Here is an 18,657-nt window from a genome sequence, read left to right on the forward strand (position 1 = left end):
CTGCACTCTCAGTTGCTCCTTTTCTTCCTCTCCAATGACCCTTTTCTTCACTTTATTATCTTCCATGTTTTCATCCTGGACTTTCTTACTCTCTGAAACAGCTTCTTCTCCAAATCACTAATTCATGAGTCACCTGTAAATAGTTATTTGGGGCTCCACAGCCTCGTCTCCTTCTATATCTATATGCTCAAGGATTCCCGTGCATTTTTCTTGGACCTCATTGCAGCATCCATTGACACCTAAGCTTTCTCTCTAGCAGTAAGACCTCTCCTATCGTCATTTTCCTTTACAATCAGTTTTGATTTCATGATCCATCATTTTAAAATTTTAATTATGTCCTGAATTCCTGGACCCCACTGTTCCCTTGATCACACCTATCTGTAAAACCCAATCATGAAAGAATCCAACTATCTTTCTCCTGGGTGACTCCTAGGTATCTTTCAGTCTCATCATAAACATCGGTTCCTTAAGAAAACATTTCTCAACACCCAGACTGATAGATATCTCCCTTCATATGATTTGTCAATCTCTGCACATCTTCTTCTCAACACTTAATTATCATACTTATGATGTTTGTATAATTTCTGCCTTCTCCACCAGATCATAAGCTCTATGAAGGCAGGTACTTGTACTGTTCATATGTTTGCTACTGAACCCCTGGCACTTATCATGGCGCCAGACCCAAGGAAGGTGCTCAGTAAATATTTAGGAGAGGAAAGAAAAGAAGAAAGGGAGAAAAGGAGGGAGAAAGTGAGAGAGGGAGAGGAGGGAAGGAAGGAAGGAGGAAGGAAAGAACGAAGGAAGGAAGGATAAAAAGGGGATAGAAAGAATGAAGCCAAGTTATGGGAAATAGAATGACATTGTTTAGAAATTTATATGAACCTAATTTCCAGTTAGAATCTAATTAAATGATCCTGGTGTCTAGACATTCAAATGGCTCAAGGTTTGGTCCATATGTCATTTTTCTGATAGATTGTCCTAATAATAAAAGTGTGAAGCATAGAAACACGGAGGAAAAGAAGAGTTCTGATCACTAAAACGTGGGAGAGAAGTTACAGGGAGGAGGTTTGGGAGCAGAAAATGACTCCAGTATTAGTTCTGCGTCTTACTGTAGAATTGTCAAGATAATGTCATTGTAAGCCCACAGAGACTGCATTATGATGTCAAAATGGAAGGAAACAGTGTTAATAGATGGAAGCAGAAGCTTAGAGCAGTGCTGTGTTGCTGTAGTTTTAAAAGCTTTGTGACGTGATGTCTAGACAGAGGAACACACAGTCATGCTATCACTGAAGCAAGGCTACAGATGGTACACAAGGACCATTCATTAAGTCATTACAGGGCTCCAACCTTTTAGCCAATATCAATATGACGGGCATCTTCTCTTATCATTCCAATGAATTTTTTAAGGTAGTTTATTTTTTGTTGATTATAAAAGTCATACGTTCTCCTAAAGAGAACATAGAAAAGATTATAAAAGAAAAAAATTGCCCCAAATTCCACCACCATTAATATTTTGTTATATTTCCTTTCATTCTTAATTTTTATAACATAGTTGAGGTCATACTATTATATTTTTATATCTTTATTTTTCCATTTAATATTATCAGAGAAATGTAAACTTTTTATGATGACTGCACATTGTTCCATTCCACTAACATTAAACAATTAGAGTACTGAGCACCCAGTTTTACTTAGAATACTTAAGTATTCTAAGTTACTTACTGAAGATACTTCCTGTAGAATAAGATGGCTGGGTTGAAGGATACAAATGGTTTCAAAGCTTATGACACATATGGCCAAATGGCTTTCCAAAAGAACCGTATCAATTTTTCAATTACTTCAGGAACATTTAATAAATCCATGGCCTAATAAATCTGTGGCCTAGTAAATCTTGGCAAATAGTTTGAAAGCATCTCCCAGCTACTGAAAATTTACTCAAGCAGGAAGAGATTTAATGTAGAGCAGTAAGATTCAGGAGTCTTTTTTTTTTTTTTTTTAAATTAATTAATTAATTAATTAATTATTTTTGGCTGTGTTGGGTCTTCGTTTTTTCTGTGCGAGGGCTTTCTCTAGTTGCGGCAAGCGGGGGCCACTCTTCATCGCGGCGCGCGGGACTCTCACTGCTGCGGCCTCTCCCGTTGCAGAGCACAGGCTCCAGACGCGCAGGCTCAGTAGTTGTGGCTCACGGGCCTAGTTGCTCCGCAGCATGTGGGATCTTCCCAGACCAGGGATCGAACCCGTGTCCCCTGCATGGGCAGGCAGATTCTCAACCACTGCGCCACCAGGGAAGCCAGATTCAGGAGTCTTTGATCCTAGTCTTCAGTTGGCATCTACCTTGCTGTGCCACTATGAGCAAGTTTCTTTAACTGTCTGGCTATTAAGTTTTTCATCTGTAGAATGACCACAAGGGAATATAGTGCTATGTGCAGGGTTCCCAAAGTATGCTCTGTGGAGTACTAGTTCCTGAGATATGCACCAGAGGTGAGGAGGAAAAGAAGTAAAGTTACCTGGTCAAATACATTTGGATAAATTGTATACAACATACTGCTCTTGGAGATTTAAAATGCCCAACAACACATCAAGGCTCTGAAAAGTTCTGCATTTTAATTTACTTAACAGAGCATTTACCCAATTTTTGACTATAGGTCATTTTTTTCTTTCATGTAATATCTGTAAGACTACGTAACACAGTTAAGGAAGCACTGATGTAACAGAAAGGACTTTCGAGTCTACCAAACATGCATTTAAATCCAGTTTCTGCTATTTACAGCTAAAAAACAGAGATAATAGTAACTTGTGAGACTGTTTTGAATATGGAGTGAGATTACATATGCAAAGCATGGAAAGCCCCAAGCATCAGCCTGACATACATGTTAGTTTCTTCTCTCTAACCTTCTCAATCCCAGACATGCTCATCAAATCTCTCCATCTTCATCAAAAACATATTGAATGCCTGTGCTGTGGAGGGCTGGAGATGCTTTCCATCTGCCTTTTTAGATAGGGTGGCATTTTGGGCAAAAGGCCTAAAATGGCCTAAAACCTAGACTTGAACATGTAATCTGTGAGTCAAATGCTTGACCCCAGAATGTGGCCACCTCAGCAATTTAGATCACAAAATAATTAATTAGCTACCCATCCCAGGCTAGGTCAGAAGGCCCAACCCTGAGTATTTCCAGTGGGTCATCCTAATAAATAGGCTTAGCTTATATTCAAGACTGATTGTCACTAATTATATAACCTGGAGCTACTCCCATTCAGTTACATGGGAATTACATCATGAAATATATTTAAAATTTGACTTTGAAAGTGCTGAATCTCCAGTGACCTCCATGTTGCTAAATCCAGTGGAAAGTTTTCCAGCTTGGTCTTAATTGCCCTCTGTTAACCATTGTTCCTTCTTGAAATCTTTCCTCTCTTGGACTTCTTCAGTACCACACTTCCTTGCCCCCATCCTACCTCTGTGGCCAGTTCTCTTTGATGTGTCTGAAAACTAGAATTCCTCAGGGTGCAGTCTTGCCTTTCTTTTTTTGCTTTTCTCACTCTTAAGAAGGTGATATCCATTTCCTGGGTTTCACATACCACCTATGCTAATGCCTCCTAGATTTAGATCTTCAACCTGGACCACTGCTCAGAAATCCTGTTTTGTTTATCCAACTGCCCCATTTTATATCTCTACTAGGTGCCTGGCAGGCGTGGCAAACTTAATGGCTCTGAATCGAAACTCTTAATTTTCTCCTTTTAACTGTTCCTCTCTCAATTTTATCCACATCAGTAAGTGGACCCTAACACACAGTTGCTTAAGCCAGATACCTAACAGTGGTCTTTAATTCCTTCCTTGCCCTCACCCCCATATCCAGTCCTTTGGAAATTTCTGTCAATTTTGCTTTCAAGATATATCTCAAATATCTTCCCTTCTGCCTGTCTCAACTGCCTCCGTCCTAATTTAAGGCACCGTTATCTCTCACCCAGATAATTGCTATGGCCTCCTATGGTCCAAGATATTCCACTTCAATTTCCTCCAATCCCTTCTCTGCACAGACACCAGGATGATTTTTTAAAATTAGAAATCAGATAATATCCCTCCTGTATAAGACCCTCCAGTGATTTTTGTTTGTTTCTTTGTTTGTTTGTTTTTTACTACACATAGACTAAAATCAAAATTCCTCATCATGGTGCCCAAGGTCCTCTGTGATCTGGCCCCTGCCCATCTTTCTGACATCCTCTCAGGACTCAATCCCCTGGTCTCGTGCTGCTCCCATCCTGCAGGTCCTCAAATGTGATGAGCCATTTCCTGCAGGGGGATCTTAGCATGTACTGACCTCTCCACTCTCCCTACTCTTCACTTGGTTTCTCCTCACCATCCTTCGTATCTCAGCTTAAATCCACCTCTGTAGAGAACGCCCCAACCTGCCTATTTTTAGATTGCTCGATAGCCTCTATCAAAGGACCCTGTTTGCTTCCTTCATACTGTTTATCACAATTTTTACTGAAATGTTTGGTTTACATGTTTATTGACTGATTCCATCACTACACTGTAAATTCCAGGAGAGTAAGGACATTATCTATTTTGTTCATCATGTAGCATACCTGGAATATGTATTGAATGAATGAATAAAAGGAATGAATGAATGAATGAATGAATGAACAAATGAAAAAAAAGTGTCTACTGTGTTCCAGGTACAGATAGAATTCCACACAGAACTTCTGGTTCTAAGCATGTTCCAGGCTGTCCTGCAATATATGCATAATGCTCTTTCCTCCACACTGAATAATCACACCTCATCCATCTGGTCAGACCTTACCAGTTCAGTTAAGTCTCATGTCCTCCAGATGGTTTGCCTTGCCCTATGCTAACATAATCCCACATATGTAGAGCCTCCCACACTTTATTCCCACCCTTAGACTCCAAGTTCTGCAAGGCAGGGGTCATGACTCTACTGATCACCACGGTCCCCTGAGCACAGTACCTGGCATACAGTGGGAACTCAATAAAAACTTTTGTATGAATATATTATCTCATTTGATCTTATGTTATATAATTTAAATTTTACTAGACCCCTGTGGAGTAGGAATTATTATACCTATTTTATAGATAAGTAAAACAGATTCAGAGGAAGATGAAATAATGTGGTTAAGGTTATATAGATAGTAAGAGGTAAAGCAAGAATTCAAACCAAGGTTGTTTTGACTCCCAAATCTATGCATTTTAAAAACACATTCCAAGAAATACTATGAAGGATTTCTGACAAAAGGGAAATAGAGTAATAAAAGTAATTTTCTAAAAGCATATCCATGTGGCAGTTTCTATGCTCATTGCTTTATATTAACTCTCTTAACTCCTGACAAGCACTCTATGAAATATGTATTGTCTCTATTTTATAGATGAGAAAGTTAAGCCTTAGAGAGTTTAAGTAACTTACCCAAGTTCCATAGCCACTAAGTGGTGAAGCCAGGATTTAAACCCAGGTTGATCTCACATCAAAGCCCACACCCAATGCCGCTTGAAGTATAGCTAAAGATTAGTTACCCCGAAAAAAAGTGTCCATAGTCATGAGACTCACTTTGAGTCACATCCACTACTCCAATTGTTTATATTAGCTAAAATTTCATGCAGCCTGAATTCATGTTGATTTCCAGTCATCTGGACAGCTATAGAAAATATTCACACGGCCCTGGCCTGGGTTACTTTGGTGAACACTCTGATGCCCATGAAACAATAAAATAAAAAAGAAGATAGTGATTTAAATTGCATTAGGATCCACTGCCTATATGACCTATTTAAAGAAGCAAACAGATCCTTGTGGTTATCTTCTACGTTTGAGGTCTTCACTCATATTTCTTTAATCCCCCTAAGGTATTTTGTTCATTCTTCATCAGTGGAAATGTTGGGTTGGAAATGTTATAAAAACCTTTGGGTATCCTAATTCCAAATTAAATATTTGTTTTGCTTTTTTGTAAAAAAAAATTTTATTGGAGTATAGTTGATTTACAATGTTGTGTTAGTTTCAGGTATACAGTAAAGTGAATCAGTTATGCATATACATATATCCACTCTTTTTTAGATTCTTTTCCCATATAGGTCATCACAGAGTATTGCGTAGAGTTCCCTGTGCTATACAGTAGGTCATTATTTGTTATCTATTTTATATATAGTAGTGTATATATGTCAATCCCAATCTCCCAATTTACCCTCCTCCCCCTTACCCGCCGGTAACCATAAGTTTGTTTTCTACATCTGTGACTCTATTTCTGTTTTGTAAATAAGTTCATTTGTACCATTTTTTTAGATTCCACATATAAGCGATATCATATGGTATTTGCCTTTGACTTACTTCACTCAGTATGATAATCTCTAGTTGCATCCATGTTGCTGCAAATGGCATTATTTCATTCTTTTTTATGGCTGGGTAATATTCCATTGTATATATGTACCATATCTTCTTTAGCCATTCCTTTAGCCATTCCTCTAGCCATTGATGGACATTTTGGTTGCTTCCATGTCCTGGCTATTGTAAATAGTGCTTATCAAAATGGGTGCTCAGTTTTGAAAAGATTTTTTTTTTCTGGTGGGTGAGGGTAGCAGTAATGGTGTAATAACACTGATCTGGGGATTAGAAGGCCTGACTGTACAACTAGGAAACTGGGTGACTGACATATCAAATTGCTTTGTTTCCTCTCTGGCTCTCAACTGGAGGGGATAATGATTACAACAGTCTTAGAGGGACATAATGAGGTTTAAATTGGTCAATATTCATAAAATGCCTAGAGGAGTGGTCTGGTTGTTATTTAATATTCCCCTTCTCTTTCTGGGACTCAATTTCCTTATCTGTAACATGAGTGGATTAAATTAGATGTCAAAGTCCCTCCTAATTCTAAAGACCTATGAAATAAAAGTGATGGAAGTAGCAAACAAGGATTTTGAGTTATTTTAAGTATATTAAAGTAAGGGGAATCATGGACATGATGAGAAGTAAAAGATATAAAAAAGTACCAAATGAAAGTTTTGAAGCTGAAAAATTATAAAAACCAAAATGAAAGATCCATTGGATGGGCTAAAAAACAGATTAAATACTGCAAAAGAAAAGATCAGTAAACTTACAGATATAGAAACTATCCAAAATGAAACAGAGAAAAAATACTGCCAAAAACAATAAAAAAAAGAACAGGGCCTCAGTGACCTGTGGAATAATATCAGGGAGTCGAGCATACCTGCGATCAGAAGCAGAGGAGAAAGTATGTGGCAGAAAACATGTTTGAATTAATAGTGGCAAAATTTTTTTCCCCAAATTTGATGAGAGCTATAAATCCACAGAAGCACACCTAGGCACATCATAATCAGACTGCTGGAAATCAATGATAAAATATTAAAGGAGTCCATAACAAAGTGGATCTCTCCTCAAAGATTATACAAGCTGAAGATAATGGAATGATATTAATGTCTTCAAAGTGATGTGAGAGGAAAAAAGGAAGCTTTTCACTTAGAATTTTATATTCATCAAAGATACCCTTCAAAATAAAGGCAAAATAAAGAGTTCTTTAGACTAACGAAAATGGATAACTCCCTCACCAAAATTCATTCTGCACTATAAGAAAGGTCAAAAGAAGTTACTCAGGAAGAATAAAAATGGTATCAGAAGTGGTATCATATTATTTGAAGGTAGGCTGTGATAAGTTAATGATGAATGTTGCAAAGCTTAGAGTAACAACCAAAATAAATTAACAAAGTAGAATTGCTAACAAATTATTTGGAATTAGAAAAAATATGAAATGCAAAAGATGACCAAAAAAAGGAGAAAAATAGAAACAAAGAACAGATGGGACAAATAGAAGGATGGTAAACCCAAACCCATGCATATCAGTAATTACATCTTATATAAGTTGTATAAATACTATGATTAAAAGACAGAGATTATTAGACTAGATAATAAAGTAAGACCCATCTATATGCTATCTATATGAGGCATACTTTAAAATATAAAGAGTCAGATAAGTTAAAATAAAATATTGGGAAAAAAAATTCACCATGCAAACCCAGGGATAATGAAAGCCTTTCATAATGATAAAGGGGCAGATCACCTACAAACCTGTATGTAGAAAGATAGATAGATACATAAATAGACATAGATAGATAGACAAGTAGATAAACAGATAATAACAGAGCTTCAAAATACATGAAACAAAAACTGATAGAACTGAAAGGAGAAATAGACAAATCCACAAATATACTTGGGGATGCAACATTCCTCCCTCAGTAATTGATAGACAAGGAGGTGTAAACTTGAGCAGCATTAATAACCAACTTAATGACTTAGAACTACACACAACAGACGAATACACACTTTGAAATGCCTGTGACATATTCACTAAGATATATCATATTCTTTGTCATAAAACAAATCTCAATAAATTAAAAGGATTGAAAAATTTTTTTAACTTTTTAAAGCAACACACATGCTAAAATGTATTATTTGTATAAAACACATAAGAGAGAGTCATTGCTTTTTGAGGTTGAATATAACGTCTTTTCATCAACATTGTCTTAAAATATTTTTCTCAAACAACCACACTTTTCTAAGAATTTATAGTAATGGTATAATAACACACAGGCAATATACTTTATAATAATGGTAAATATGAGCTTATAAAAATAAATGTATACCATTAAAAATGTAAATGTATATCATCTGTTTTCAATGTTAGTGTTTATATTTTATTTAAGAAAAATAAATTGTTAGTTATTTTGCCATTGTTAAATTTTTTTAAAGTTTGAAGTGAGACTAATCCAAAAGATCCATACTAATTGGCACATTGCAATTTTTTTTCATTGTTAAATTTTATTTTATTTTTTTAAATAATTTTTATTGGAGTATGGTTGCTTTACAATGTTGTTTTAGCTTCCACTGCACAACAAAATGAATCAGCCATACACATACAGATATCCCCACCCTTTTGGACTTCCCTCCCATTTAGGTTACCACAGTGCATTAGGTAGAGTTCCCTGTGCTATACATATACAGTATGTTCCCATCAGTTGTCTATTTTATACATTGTATCAATAATGTATAGGCACATTACAAATTTATTCTAGTTTTTATCAACCATCAGAGAGGTGAAAAATACCCAAAAAATGACCATGACAATCACACACCACTACTGGCAACAGCTTTCATTGAAAACTTACTAAGTACCAGGCATTGTTCTAAATACTTTTTATGCATTTAATTCTTCCTCTTACTTGCCTCCCACTTTACAGCCCAGAAAACTTAAATAACTTGCCTAAGATTACAGAAATAGTAAATGCCAGTGCCAGAATCTGAACCCAGTAAAGTTATTTCACCATGTAGTTTTGCATTTGCAAAGCCAGGGTCAGGCACACTGGCATTAGACAAAAAGACCTTGTGACTTCCTACTTCAGCACTTTGTAACGTATTTAATTGGTTCTCTTTTGCCTTCACTTCAAATTTGCCTCTTCACTGGTCTTTCTTATTTGATAAGTTCAAACATAAGACTCTTTGTTCATTTTCAAAAAGGATTACAGTGATAAGCTTTTATAATTAAGAGTATCTCAGCAGAGATTTCCTTTACCACAGTTCTCTTGCCTTTATCTTCTAATTATTAGAGATGAATTTTCTGATTTTTCAAAATTGTATTTGCTTTAAATACAAGTTGCAAATTAACTGCTTATAAAAATGCCTTTCCCCCTTCTTAACTGTTACTTAAAGGAAATCTCTAGTCTAGCATTTAAAAGCAATAATGATTCAAAATTGAATCATCCAACAAGAATTTGAATAAAATAACTCTACTTAAAATCTTCAATGTTTGGGAGAGAGGGACTTCTTTAAAGCTATCACAAAGGCAAAATAAGAGGCTGTTTAAGCACCACAAAATACTTGATGTTAAGATTTAAAAAAAAAACAACCGTGAAGCCAGTTTGGGATATTCAAGGAAATGGAATGGGTAAAATGCAATGTACGTATGAAAATATCACTTCTATTCGTTACTCCATAGCAAAAGGTTAAGTCGTTTCTAGAATGAAAAGACTCAGCATCTTTACAGTCTCTTGCCTTTCCCAAGATAATTTTATATACATTATCTAATTTTATCCTTCCCAAAACACTATGAGATGGGTATTCTTACACACAAATGGATAAGCAGAGGTTAATTGTCCAATATAACTCAAGAGAACTATTATTTATTAAGTTGAGTATACTTTATATCCAATATTTTATTTCATGTTCATTAACTCTTATAGAAGAGGCATTATTATTCTCATTTTACAGATCGGGAAGCAAGCACAAAGCAATTATCTGATTTACTCTAGATCACCCAGCTCCTAAGTCTTGGAGCTGTGATTTGCACACAGGTCCATCCGACACCAAGTGAATGCTCTTGTCACTGACCTGGACTCCTTCACTGAATTAGTAATAATGTGGAAAGAGGTCACATTCCATCCTAAAACAGCCTGTTGCAAACATGAGAGTGTCTCAGTTCCCCACCAAGTAACCCCTAACTGCAAATTTTGCAGAAACTTTTGGCCAACTCACCAGTTCACCTTCTCCTGTATGGCTATCCCAGGCTGACAAGTCATCAAAGACAAGAGGAAAAAAGCAACAGCAAACATCTCATCCAGAAGCCACCACCCTATATTACCTAGAGAGGAATAAAACTATTCGGGGAGTTGGAGTAAAAGAAATCTACAGGCTGGGATCTATAAGATCTACCTAATGTTTGAAACGAACAGAACTCACTTGATTCTCATTCAGATGTGGTTAATTACTTACCGGGGTATTGATTAGCCAAATACCCTAAAATCCCAGACACCAAAGGCCACTGTCCTTCAGACCTTTGGAAAAGCTATACCCATATGGTTGAGGAAAGGAGGATATTTAACCAATTTCGGCTAAGCAAAGGGATCTTATTTTCAGGATGAGGCAAAAGCCAAACCAAGATATAGCTCCAGGATTCGTGGTCTTTTTGAGTAGCTCTTGGAACTTTTGAGGTTAGATCAATTTGTTTTGCAAGACTGAAACAAGGCTCATACTGGTGTTTCAGCTCTGCTACAAACAGCCAGCAAAATATAGGAAATGCTAATAGTTACATGGGGAAGTTCTCCAATGTATTGTCAAACATCTGGAGCCCGAGAAATGTGGGTAATTGAATGAACTTTCCACTTCTCGTCCAGACATTGGGTATCATTACCATCTAGCATATTTGTGTCTTCAGGGAACCACATGCCTTAAATGGATATCTCCAGAAGCATCCTCTAGAATTGCCATAACAACCACACCCTGGACTGGTGATACCATATCTACATACATTCTCTTAGTCATAATTAATAGTCATAAATTATGACATAGTCATAAATTAATTAAAGAAGAGTTGGATAGATAGAAAGATAGATAATAATTGAACATGTGGCAGGCATTTCATTTGTCTTATTTTACTTAATCGTCACCACAAGTCTATGAGACGAAAATGATTCAATTCATTTTGCAGTTGAAGAAATGAAGGTCCAGAAAAGTTAACTAAGTTGCTCAGGAATGGACAGCTATCTTGATGTCCTTGGCAATACTTAAATTCTCTCATTAGCAGGATTGGCCAGTACTATCATTATTAATCTCAAAGCTATGAAAAAAATGTACTGAATAACTTACATGTGTAAGGAATGTGTACCTCGTTTAATTATGGAGATTTAAATAAGGCACCCATTTGTTATTGTCTCCATTTCTTCAGAGATTTAGGTAAAATTTGACAAAAGTGAACACCCATTCCAGGTCCTAGAAAGCCCCTCCAGCCCCTGATTTCTGTGTGTCTCTTCCTCCTTCCCTCTCTTTGTTTTGACTCCTGGGTCCTCTTGGCTGCAGTTTTTTTTTGTTTTTTTTTTTAAATTTATTTATTTATTTATTTATTTATGGCTGTGATGGGTCTTCGTTTCTGTGCAAGGGCTTTCTCTAGTTGCGGCAAGCGGGGGCCACTCTTCATCGCGGTGCACGGGCCTCTCACTATCGCGGCCTCTCTTGTTGCGGAGCACAGGCTCCAGACGCGCAGGCTCAGTAGTTGTGGCTCACGGGCCTAGTTGCTCCGCGGCATGTGGGATCCTCCCAGACCAGGGCTCGAACCCGTGTCCCCTGCACTGGCAGGCAGATTCTCAACCACTGCGCCACCAGGGAAGCCCATTTGCTGCAGTTTTACAATCCTTCTGACCCATTTGGAAAACTCTGTTCTTTTTCCTTTTTCCACAAGTAATCCAGTAACTCACAGTGCTTTTACTGAAATGTGGGTGTGACGGGGGGTGTTATGTCTGGGTACCCTTGGGGCAGCTCAGGGTGGCACATCTGGAACCCACTTCTTTCCACCAGCTCCCTAGCTGCCTCCCTTCTCCCTCCTCGTTCCATCCAAAGTCCAAGTTCCTGACACAGGTCTATCGGCCCCCTGGGGAGTGTAACTCAGGTTTTCCTTCAGCACCTCGACAGTGTTTCTCATGGGAAGCAGACTTCTCCCTACAACAGGGGTCTCAAGTGGGGATGATTTTGCCTCTCAGGGGACATTTGAAAATTTCCTGGGACATTTATCACAAAGTTGTCACCACTTTGGGGGTTGTGTTGCTGGCATCTAGTGGGTGCTAAATGTCCTACAACGCACAGGACAGCTCCCCAAACAAGGAATTCTCTGGCTCCAAATGTCAATAGTGCCAAGGTTGGGAAAGACCACCAAAAGGCTGGTCTGCCTCTCCCTGACCCCTGGAATTCTGGTGAATTATTTTTCTTCTTTCATATAGGCAATATTGTCTTCCTCCTTAGACCAGTTCCTTCTTGAGATTTCTCTGATGCCTTTTCTCCTCACCCAAGACTTCAGTGGCACTCAGGACCCCTCCTTATCCTTGGCTCACCTCTCTTACCCTCCACACCCACAACTTGATCCCTTAAATTCTATCATTTTTCCTCTGTAATATTTTCCCTCCAAGCTTCCCACCTTCATTCGCACCCTTCGATCCATTTCAAGGCCTCGGCTCTCTCCGAAACTCTCCTAACAGACTCCTAGGGAGGCTCTGTTTGTCCTCACTCCAGACCTCCCTGTACATTACAGCTGGATTCATCTCCAGGAAAGCTGGCTCTGAAAACTCACTCTCCTGCTCAAAGGCGTTCCGCGGATCCCCCATCTTCTATAAGATTAGAAGTCCAAATTCCTCCAGAAATGGGTCCCAACCCACCTTTGCAACCTTATCAGCCACAACCCTCCAACAATCCCCCATACTGTAGGCTAGGTTCCCTTACCTTCCTCACACTTTCTCACTGCTGTGATCTTGTTGATGCTGGACCCGAACAACCTTTATCCGTTATCCACTACCCTTGTGCCAAGTGTTTTCTCAAACAGCAGGTCCGTCAAGGAGCCTTGGCTGATGACCTCATCTGGAGGGTGTCTCCTTGTTATCCTTGAACCTTACAAATACATCACCAGCACTTTTCAATTTTGCCTCATATTATGTTCTTCCAGTGGGTTGGGGTATATCTCAAGAATGAACGTTTCTTGAGGGTAAATTCTATGTCTGATTCTTCTTTATTATCACCCATATCACTTACCACTGAATCTTTACTAAGAAATATTGGTTGATTGAGTGAATGAGCAAAGGACTAAAAATACTTTACAATTTCATAATATTTTCAGGTATATTTTCTCATTTAATCCTCAGAATAATCTTGTGAGATAAATACAATTATTCTGAAGAGAATTCTGAGTCAGAGAGACAGTGATTAAGGTGGAAAACAGAAATTAGAGACATAGGGTACTAGGCCTTGTACCTCCCACTTTTTGTGTTTTTTAAAAACATTTTTTAACGTTTTTAATCTTCATAGTGATCTTGCAAGACAGTAATAACAGTGCTGTTTTGAAGATGAGAATACTGAGTTTCAGAGTAGTTAAGTAATTTGCCTGCAGTTGCACAGCTGGTGAGTCTCAGAGTCAGGGATTTATAATCTGTCCAACTTTAAAACCTGAGATCGTTTTTGGTCTGGTCACACAATGACTAAGTGTTATATCAGGACTAAGGCCTGGGTCTTCTGGCTCCGAGTCCAGTTCTCTGTTTATTATGCCTTAGCTCAGAGAATGAATATCATTTCCAGGGGCAAAGAAGGCAAAATCAAGTGAATGGAAGGAGAATCACAGGATAGAATCAAGAGAGAAGCGAAGTCAAATGGGATGGTTCCCTGCCTCTGTGACTAAATGTGTGAGCGCATGTGAGTGTGTGTGTGTGTGTGTGTGTGTGTGTGTGTGTGTTGGGATGGGAGCAGGTCACTCATCTGTTTTCAGCCAAAATGTTCTAAGATGAATGGGAAATGCCAAAAAATGGTTAAGTTTACATATGCAGATTTCACCTTAATTGTAGCATTCTGTTATCAAAGATAGATAGTTATAAAATACCATGCAGAGTAGACAGCGAGATGGCAATTCATTTTGAAAATGCATAGCTTATCTCAGAGAAACACTTTCCACTATCTAAATCAGCTTGTGAGTTATGACCTCAGAGTGGAACATGTCCTGTGTCGGCCCAGACTGCCACCACAGGGTGACAGCCAGACCTGTGCTCTCTGAAAAGCTTCAGAAGCTCTAGGCCACATTCCTCTGTACTGGGCCTGCAGGTTGCTCAATGCAGGGTCTGCAAATTGAATGCAAATAGAGGCAATTTGCTAGAATGGAAAGAGCGCAGCTGTAGGTCAGAAAATACCACTAACCAGTCATTGTTTCCTAGCCTCAGTTTCTATGTCTGTAAAATGGGTAAAATAATACCTATCAGGATAGGATTGAAGAACTGTAGAGGAAATAAGGAAATCTGTCCTCAATTGGAAATTCTGAACAGCAGTTGCTTGTTTATTTAAACAATCCTTCCCCTTCTTCCTGCTCCTTCTTCCCAGTACCTGTTTGTCTCTTTCATAGCATGGAAGCTTTCATTTAAGTACCAATGAAGGAGGAAAGTGGAAGAGAGGGGGGGCCCAGCAAAGAGATGATGAAGGAGCATGAAATGTGGGAGGTACACATCCAGGTGCCCTGGGCTTGTTGCAGGAAAATGGGGCGCAAGAGGGTGGTCACGTCCCAGGTCTCTGGTGAGTCCCTGGGACAGGCTGCCAAGTGAGGGTTCTTGGCTTCTTGCAGGAAGGAATTCAAAAGTGAGCCATAGTAAAGTGAAAGAAAGCAGGTTTACTGAGAGAGATACACATTCCATAGGCAGAATGAGGTCTGACTCCGAAGGTGAGAGCAGCCCCAGGGCATGGGGTCATCTCAGAAAGTGAGAGTGGCCTGAAATATGGGGAGGTTAGTTTTTATGGGCTGGGTAATTTGATACGCTAATGACTGGGAGGATTATTTAAACTATTTTGGGGAAGGAGCAGGGACTTCCAGGAATTGGGCCACCACCCACTTTTTGACCTTTTACAGTCAGCCTCGGAACTGTCATGGCACCTGTGGGTGTGTCATTTAGCATACGCTAATGTATTACAATGAACGCATAATGAGGCTCAAGGTCCACTGGAAATCGAATCTTCCGCCATGTTGGGCCTAGTTGGTTCTAATCAGTTTTTGTCAACTGGCTGTGTTATTCTTTAAGGGTTGTGCCCTTCCCTCCTGTCTGAGGCTGATTTTGAGGCCTTCTAGAGGGAGGCTGCTACCAGCAGAAGTTGATAGAATGATTGTAGCTGTGGGGCCCAGGTGACAAAGTGGCAGAAGGCCTGCTTACCTATCTCTGCCCAGGTTCCAGGACCATTCCAGCACCTCAAGGGTTGAAAACTTGGGACGAAATTCAAAGTAGCAACTTCAGGTGGGATATGGCCAATCCCACGATGGCCGGAAGCTAACAAAGCTTCTCCAAGAGGCTTACTGGTTGGCAGGCCACATGGATGCCAGAGCAGTTTTTTTAGTTTGTTTGATGTATCTCTCCAGGGTGTGTGTGTGTGTGTGTGTGTGTGTGTTAGGGTTGGGTTTGACTTTCTTCTCCCTGCAGAAACCTGCGAAATATTCAACACAAGACCTGGCACAAAGTCTGCAGGCAGTAAGTGAGCAGCCCCCGTCATGTCCACTGCCTTGCCTTCCCTACCCTCCTTTCAAAACCCTTTGTAAGATTGCGTGTCTCTGACATCCGCTTTTCCTCCTGATTGCTTCATCAGCCCGGAGCTGTGGCCAACAGATATCAGTGGTGGGTTTTCAGCTGGAAGTGAAGTGGAGCTGGTTTGAGTCATTGGTCTCCATCAGAGGCTTTACAATGGGTGGGCTAATGCGTACCTACTGCTCCCACTTCCTGGCGAAGCTCTGCACTTGTATTTAAGGGGCTAGGATGGGAGGCAGTCAGTGTCTGGCTCATTGGCCTAGAAATTAAAGACCTTTCCTCAAAGAAGGCATGGAGCGTTGTCAGCAGCTCTGGCCAAATCGAGGTGGTCCTTTGGGAAAGTCCTCTTGGGCTTTGGCTGCAATAAAAACCAGAGTCCATTTTACACCTGAGCAAGTTCTCCAGGCGTCATCAATTGATCGATCGTCTCCTTTGTGATGCCTTCACTCACAGCATGATGCACGGCACCACTCTCCTCGGCTCCCCCTGAACCCTGGCCACATCCCCCTCTCTCTGAAAGACCGCCAACTTGTGATCCTGTGACTCTTGGAAGACAGGACGGTGCTGGCCCAGAGTCTCCGTGCACCAGATGTGTGAGAGTCTGGGAATGGAACTAGCCTTCCACAGCCAGACTGACTGACTGTGCCCCACAAGCGGGCAATAAGAGACCACGGTGTGTGCACAGATATTAAAAACAATACTAAAGACCACTAGAAGTCAGTCAGCTTTTGTACAATCACCATGTGCAGGCAATTCTAAACCATGTCCGTGGTGAAATCTCCTTCCCCACAGCCTTCCATGCTCCGTTTCCCAGCCAGCATCACACTGAGAGAGCTGGTTCCTTTCTATCCCCCAGGACACTGGGAGCTTCTTGAGGGCAGGGGCCATGTTTCAGTCACCTTTGTATCCCCAGTGCTGGCACATAGTAGGTGCTCTATACTGTGTTTTATGCAGCACAGTAGGAAGATTACAGTTTTCAAGTCCAACATACCTGGATTGAAATCCCAGCACTATCATGAACCAACGGTTGCAACTTTGGACAAGCTATTTCACCACTATGCCTTAACTTCCCCTCCTGTATAATGGGTTTGATGATATATATACATATATATATATATATATATGGCACACATATACACACATAGTACCTCATAAATATTTGTTGAATTGACCTAAATTAACAGGCACTTCCAGGCAAAATCAGGATGAATCCTGTTTTTCTTTGTAATCCTCTCACTTCTTGCCCTCTCTGTCATGACCCTCTGCTCTAGAAACACGCTCCTGTGACACTCAGGTGGGGGCTTACTCTCAGTCCACATGACATCTGAGGAGTCAGTGATGCCGTGAGGGTCACTGAGAACCTATGCATGTGTCATTTTTCTGCACGTTAGGCATCCCTATGTTATCAGGCCATAGGTATATACTGCTTAAATGAGGCTTCTTAAGGATAGCGGCGCCTTTAAGCCTCAAACCAACAGTGACCCAGTGGATTGATCAGTCAGACCATAAGCTCTGGGAGGGCTACCCAAGCGTGTTTTGTTCCGCATTGTACCACAAAGTAGCTGCGTGTTGTAACCAATCAGTTTATTACCTTCATTCTATCAAGGAGTGGGGCTCGGTACTGTGGGGGGCACTAAGTACTTAGGGGTGGGTGGAGAGAACACAGCCTCTGCCATCACAGTGCCCTGCCCCAGATTGAGTGTGCCATGGGGACCTACAGGGGGACCAAGCCGAGAGCATCCCAAACGGATGCTTATATGTGATTTGAGCTTTGAAGAAGGCGGTGGGTGTGCAAGGGTAGAACTTTCTTTAGACAGAGAGGCGAAGAAGGGGCATTTCAGATGGAGGAAACAGCATGAGCAAAACCATGAAGACGCAAAGGGACGTGAACAGTTTGGGGACCAACAGCTACCTGGTAGGCAGAAGCACAGGTAAAGGCCACATCAAAGGGCTTTTTTTTTTTTTTGGCCAAGACTAAGATGTAGATTTCACCCCTAAGCACATGGAGGGGCTACTGAAGAAATTGACGCAGCAGAGCCCCGTGATCAGACTCTGGGGACACGTGGAGGACCGACTGGAGAGGGCTGAGACCGAGGCAGAGAAACCAGCTTAGAGACTGACCCCCGGGGGCTGACACGCAAGGGGAGATGCTTGGGGGTGAGGGGGGTCGGTGGGAACTCAGAAGCTTGGGAGTCAGCCCTCAGGATGCATGTGCCGACCTCTGCAGGGTGGCATTGCATGACCTTGGGACAGTCACCTCAGTGTCCACACCTGAGGGCTGACTCCTCTCTACAGCCTCCTTTGGGTCTGAAATCTTAGGCTTCTGTGATCCTGATCTGAAACCTTCCCCTTAGAACTACAGGGCTAGGAAACAAATCTCTATTTCCAAACACTTCAAGCCTCTCTTAATACTTTTATTCAGGACCTGTCTTCCCAGGAGACACTCGGGGCTGTCAGCCTGTAATTAGACTTTCTCCCTGCTCATACAGCCAGGCCGTGCGGCACGGCAGCCGAAGCTGGATTAGCCCACTGTAAACAAATTTGGTCAGTCCCCTTCTTGCCAG

General features: G+C 40.5%; 1 protein-coding gene across 1 annotated transcript in view; it reads right to left on the minus strand.

Annotated features, from left to right (window-relative positions):
- The window catches only part of C8A (complement C8 alpha chain), a 68,985-nt gene extending 58,364 nt beyond the window's left edge, over positions 1-10,621 (minus strand). The window contains exon 1 of the mRNA XM_061186529.1: positions 10,545-10,621. Coding sequence (XP_061042512.1) covers positions 10,545-10,621 — 77 coding nt within the window. The remainder of the gene's footprint in view (positions 1-10,544) is intronic.
- Positions 10,622-18,657: the final 8,036 nt, after the last annotated feature.

Source organism: Eubalaena glacialis, chromosome 3, assembly GCF_028564815.1.
Source record: "Eubalaena glacialis isolate mEubGla1 chromosome 3, mEubGla1.1.hap2.+ XY, whole genome shotgun sequence".
NCBI lineage: Eukaryota > Metazoa > Chordata > Mammalia > Artiodactyla > Balaenidae > Eubalaena > Eubalaena glacialis.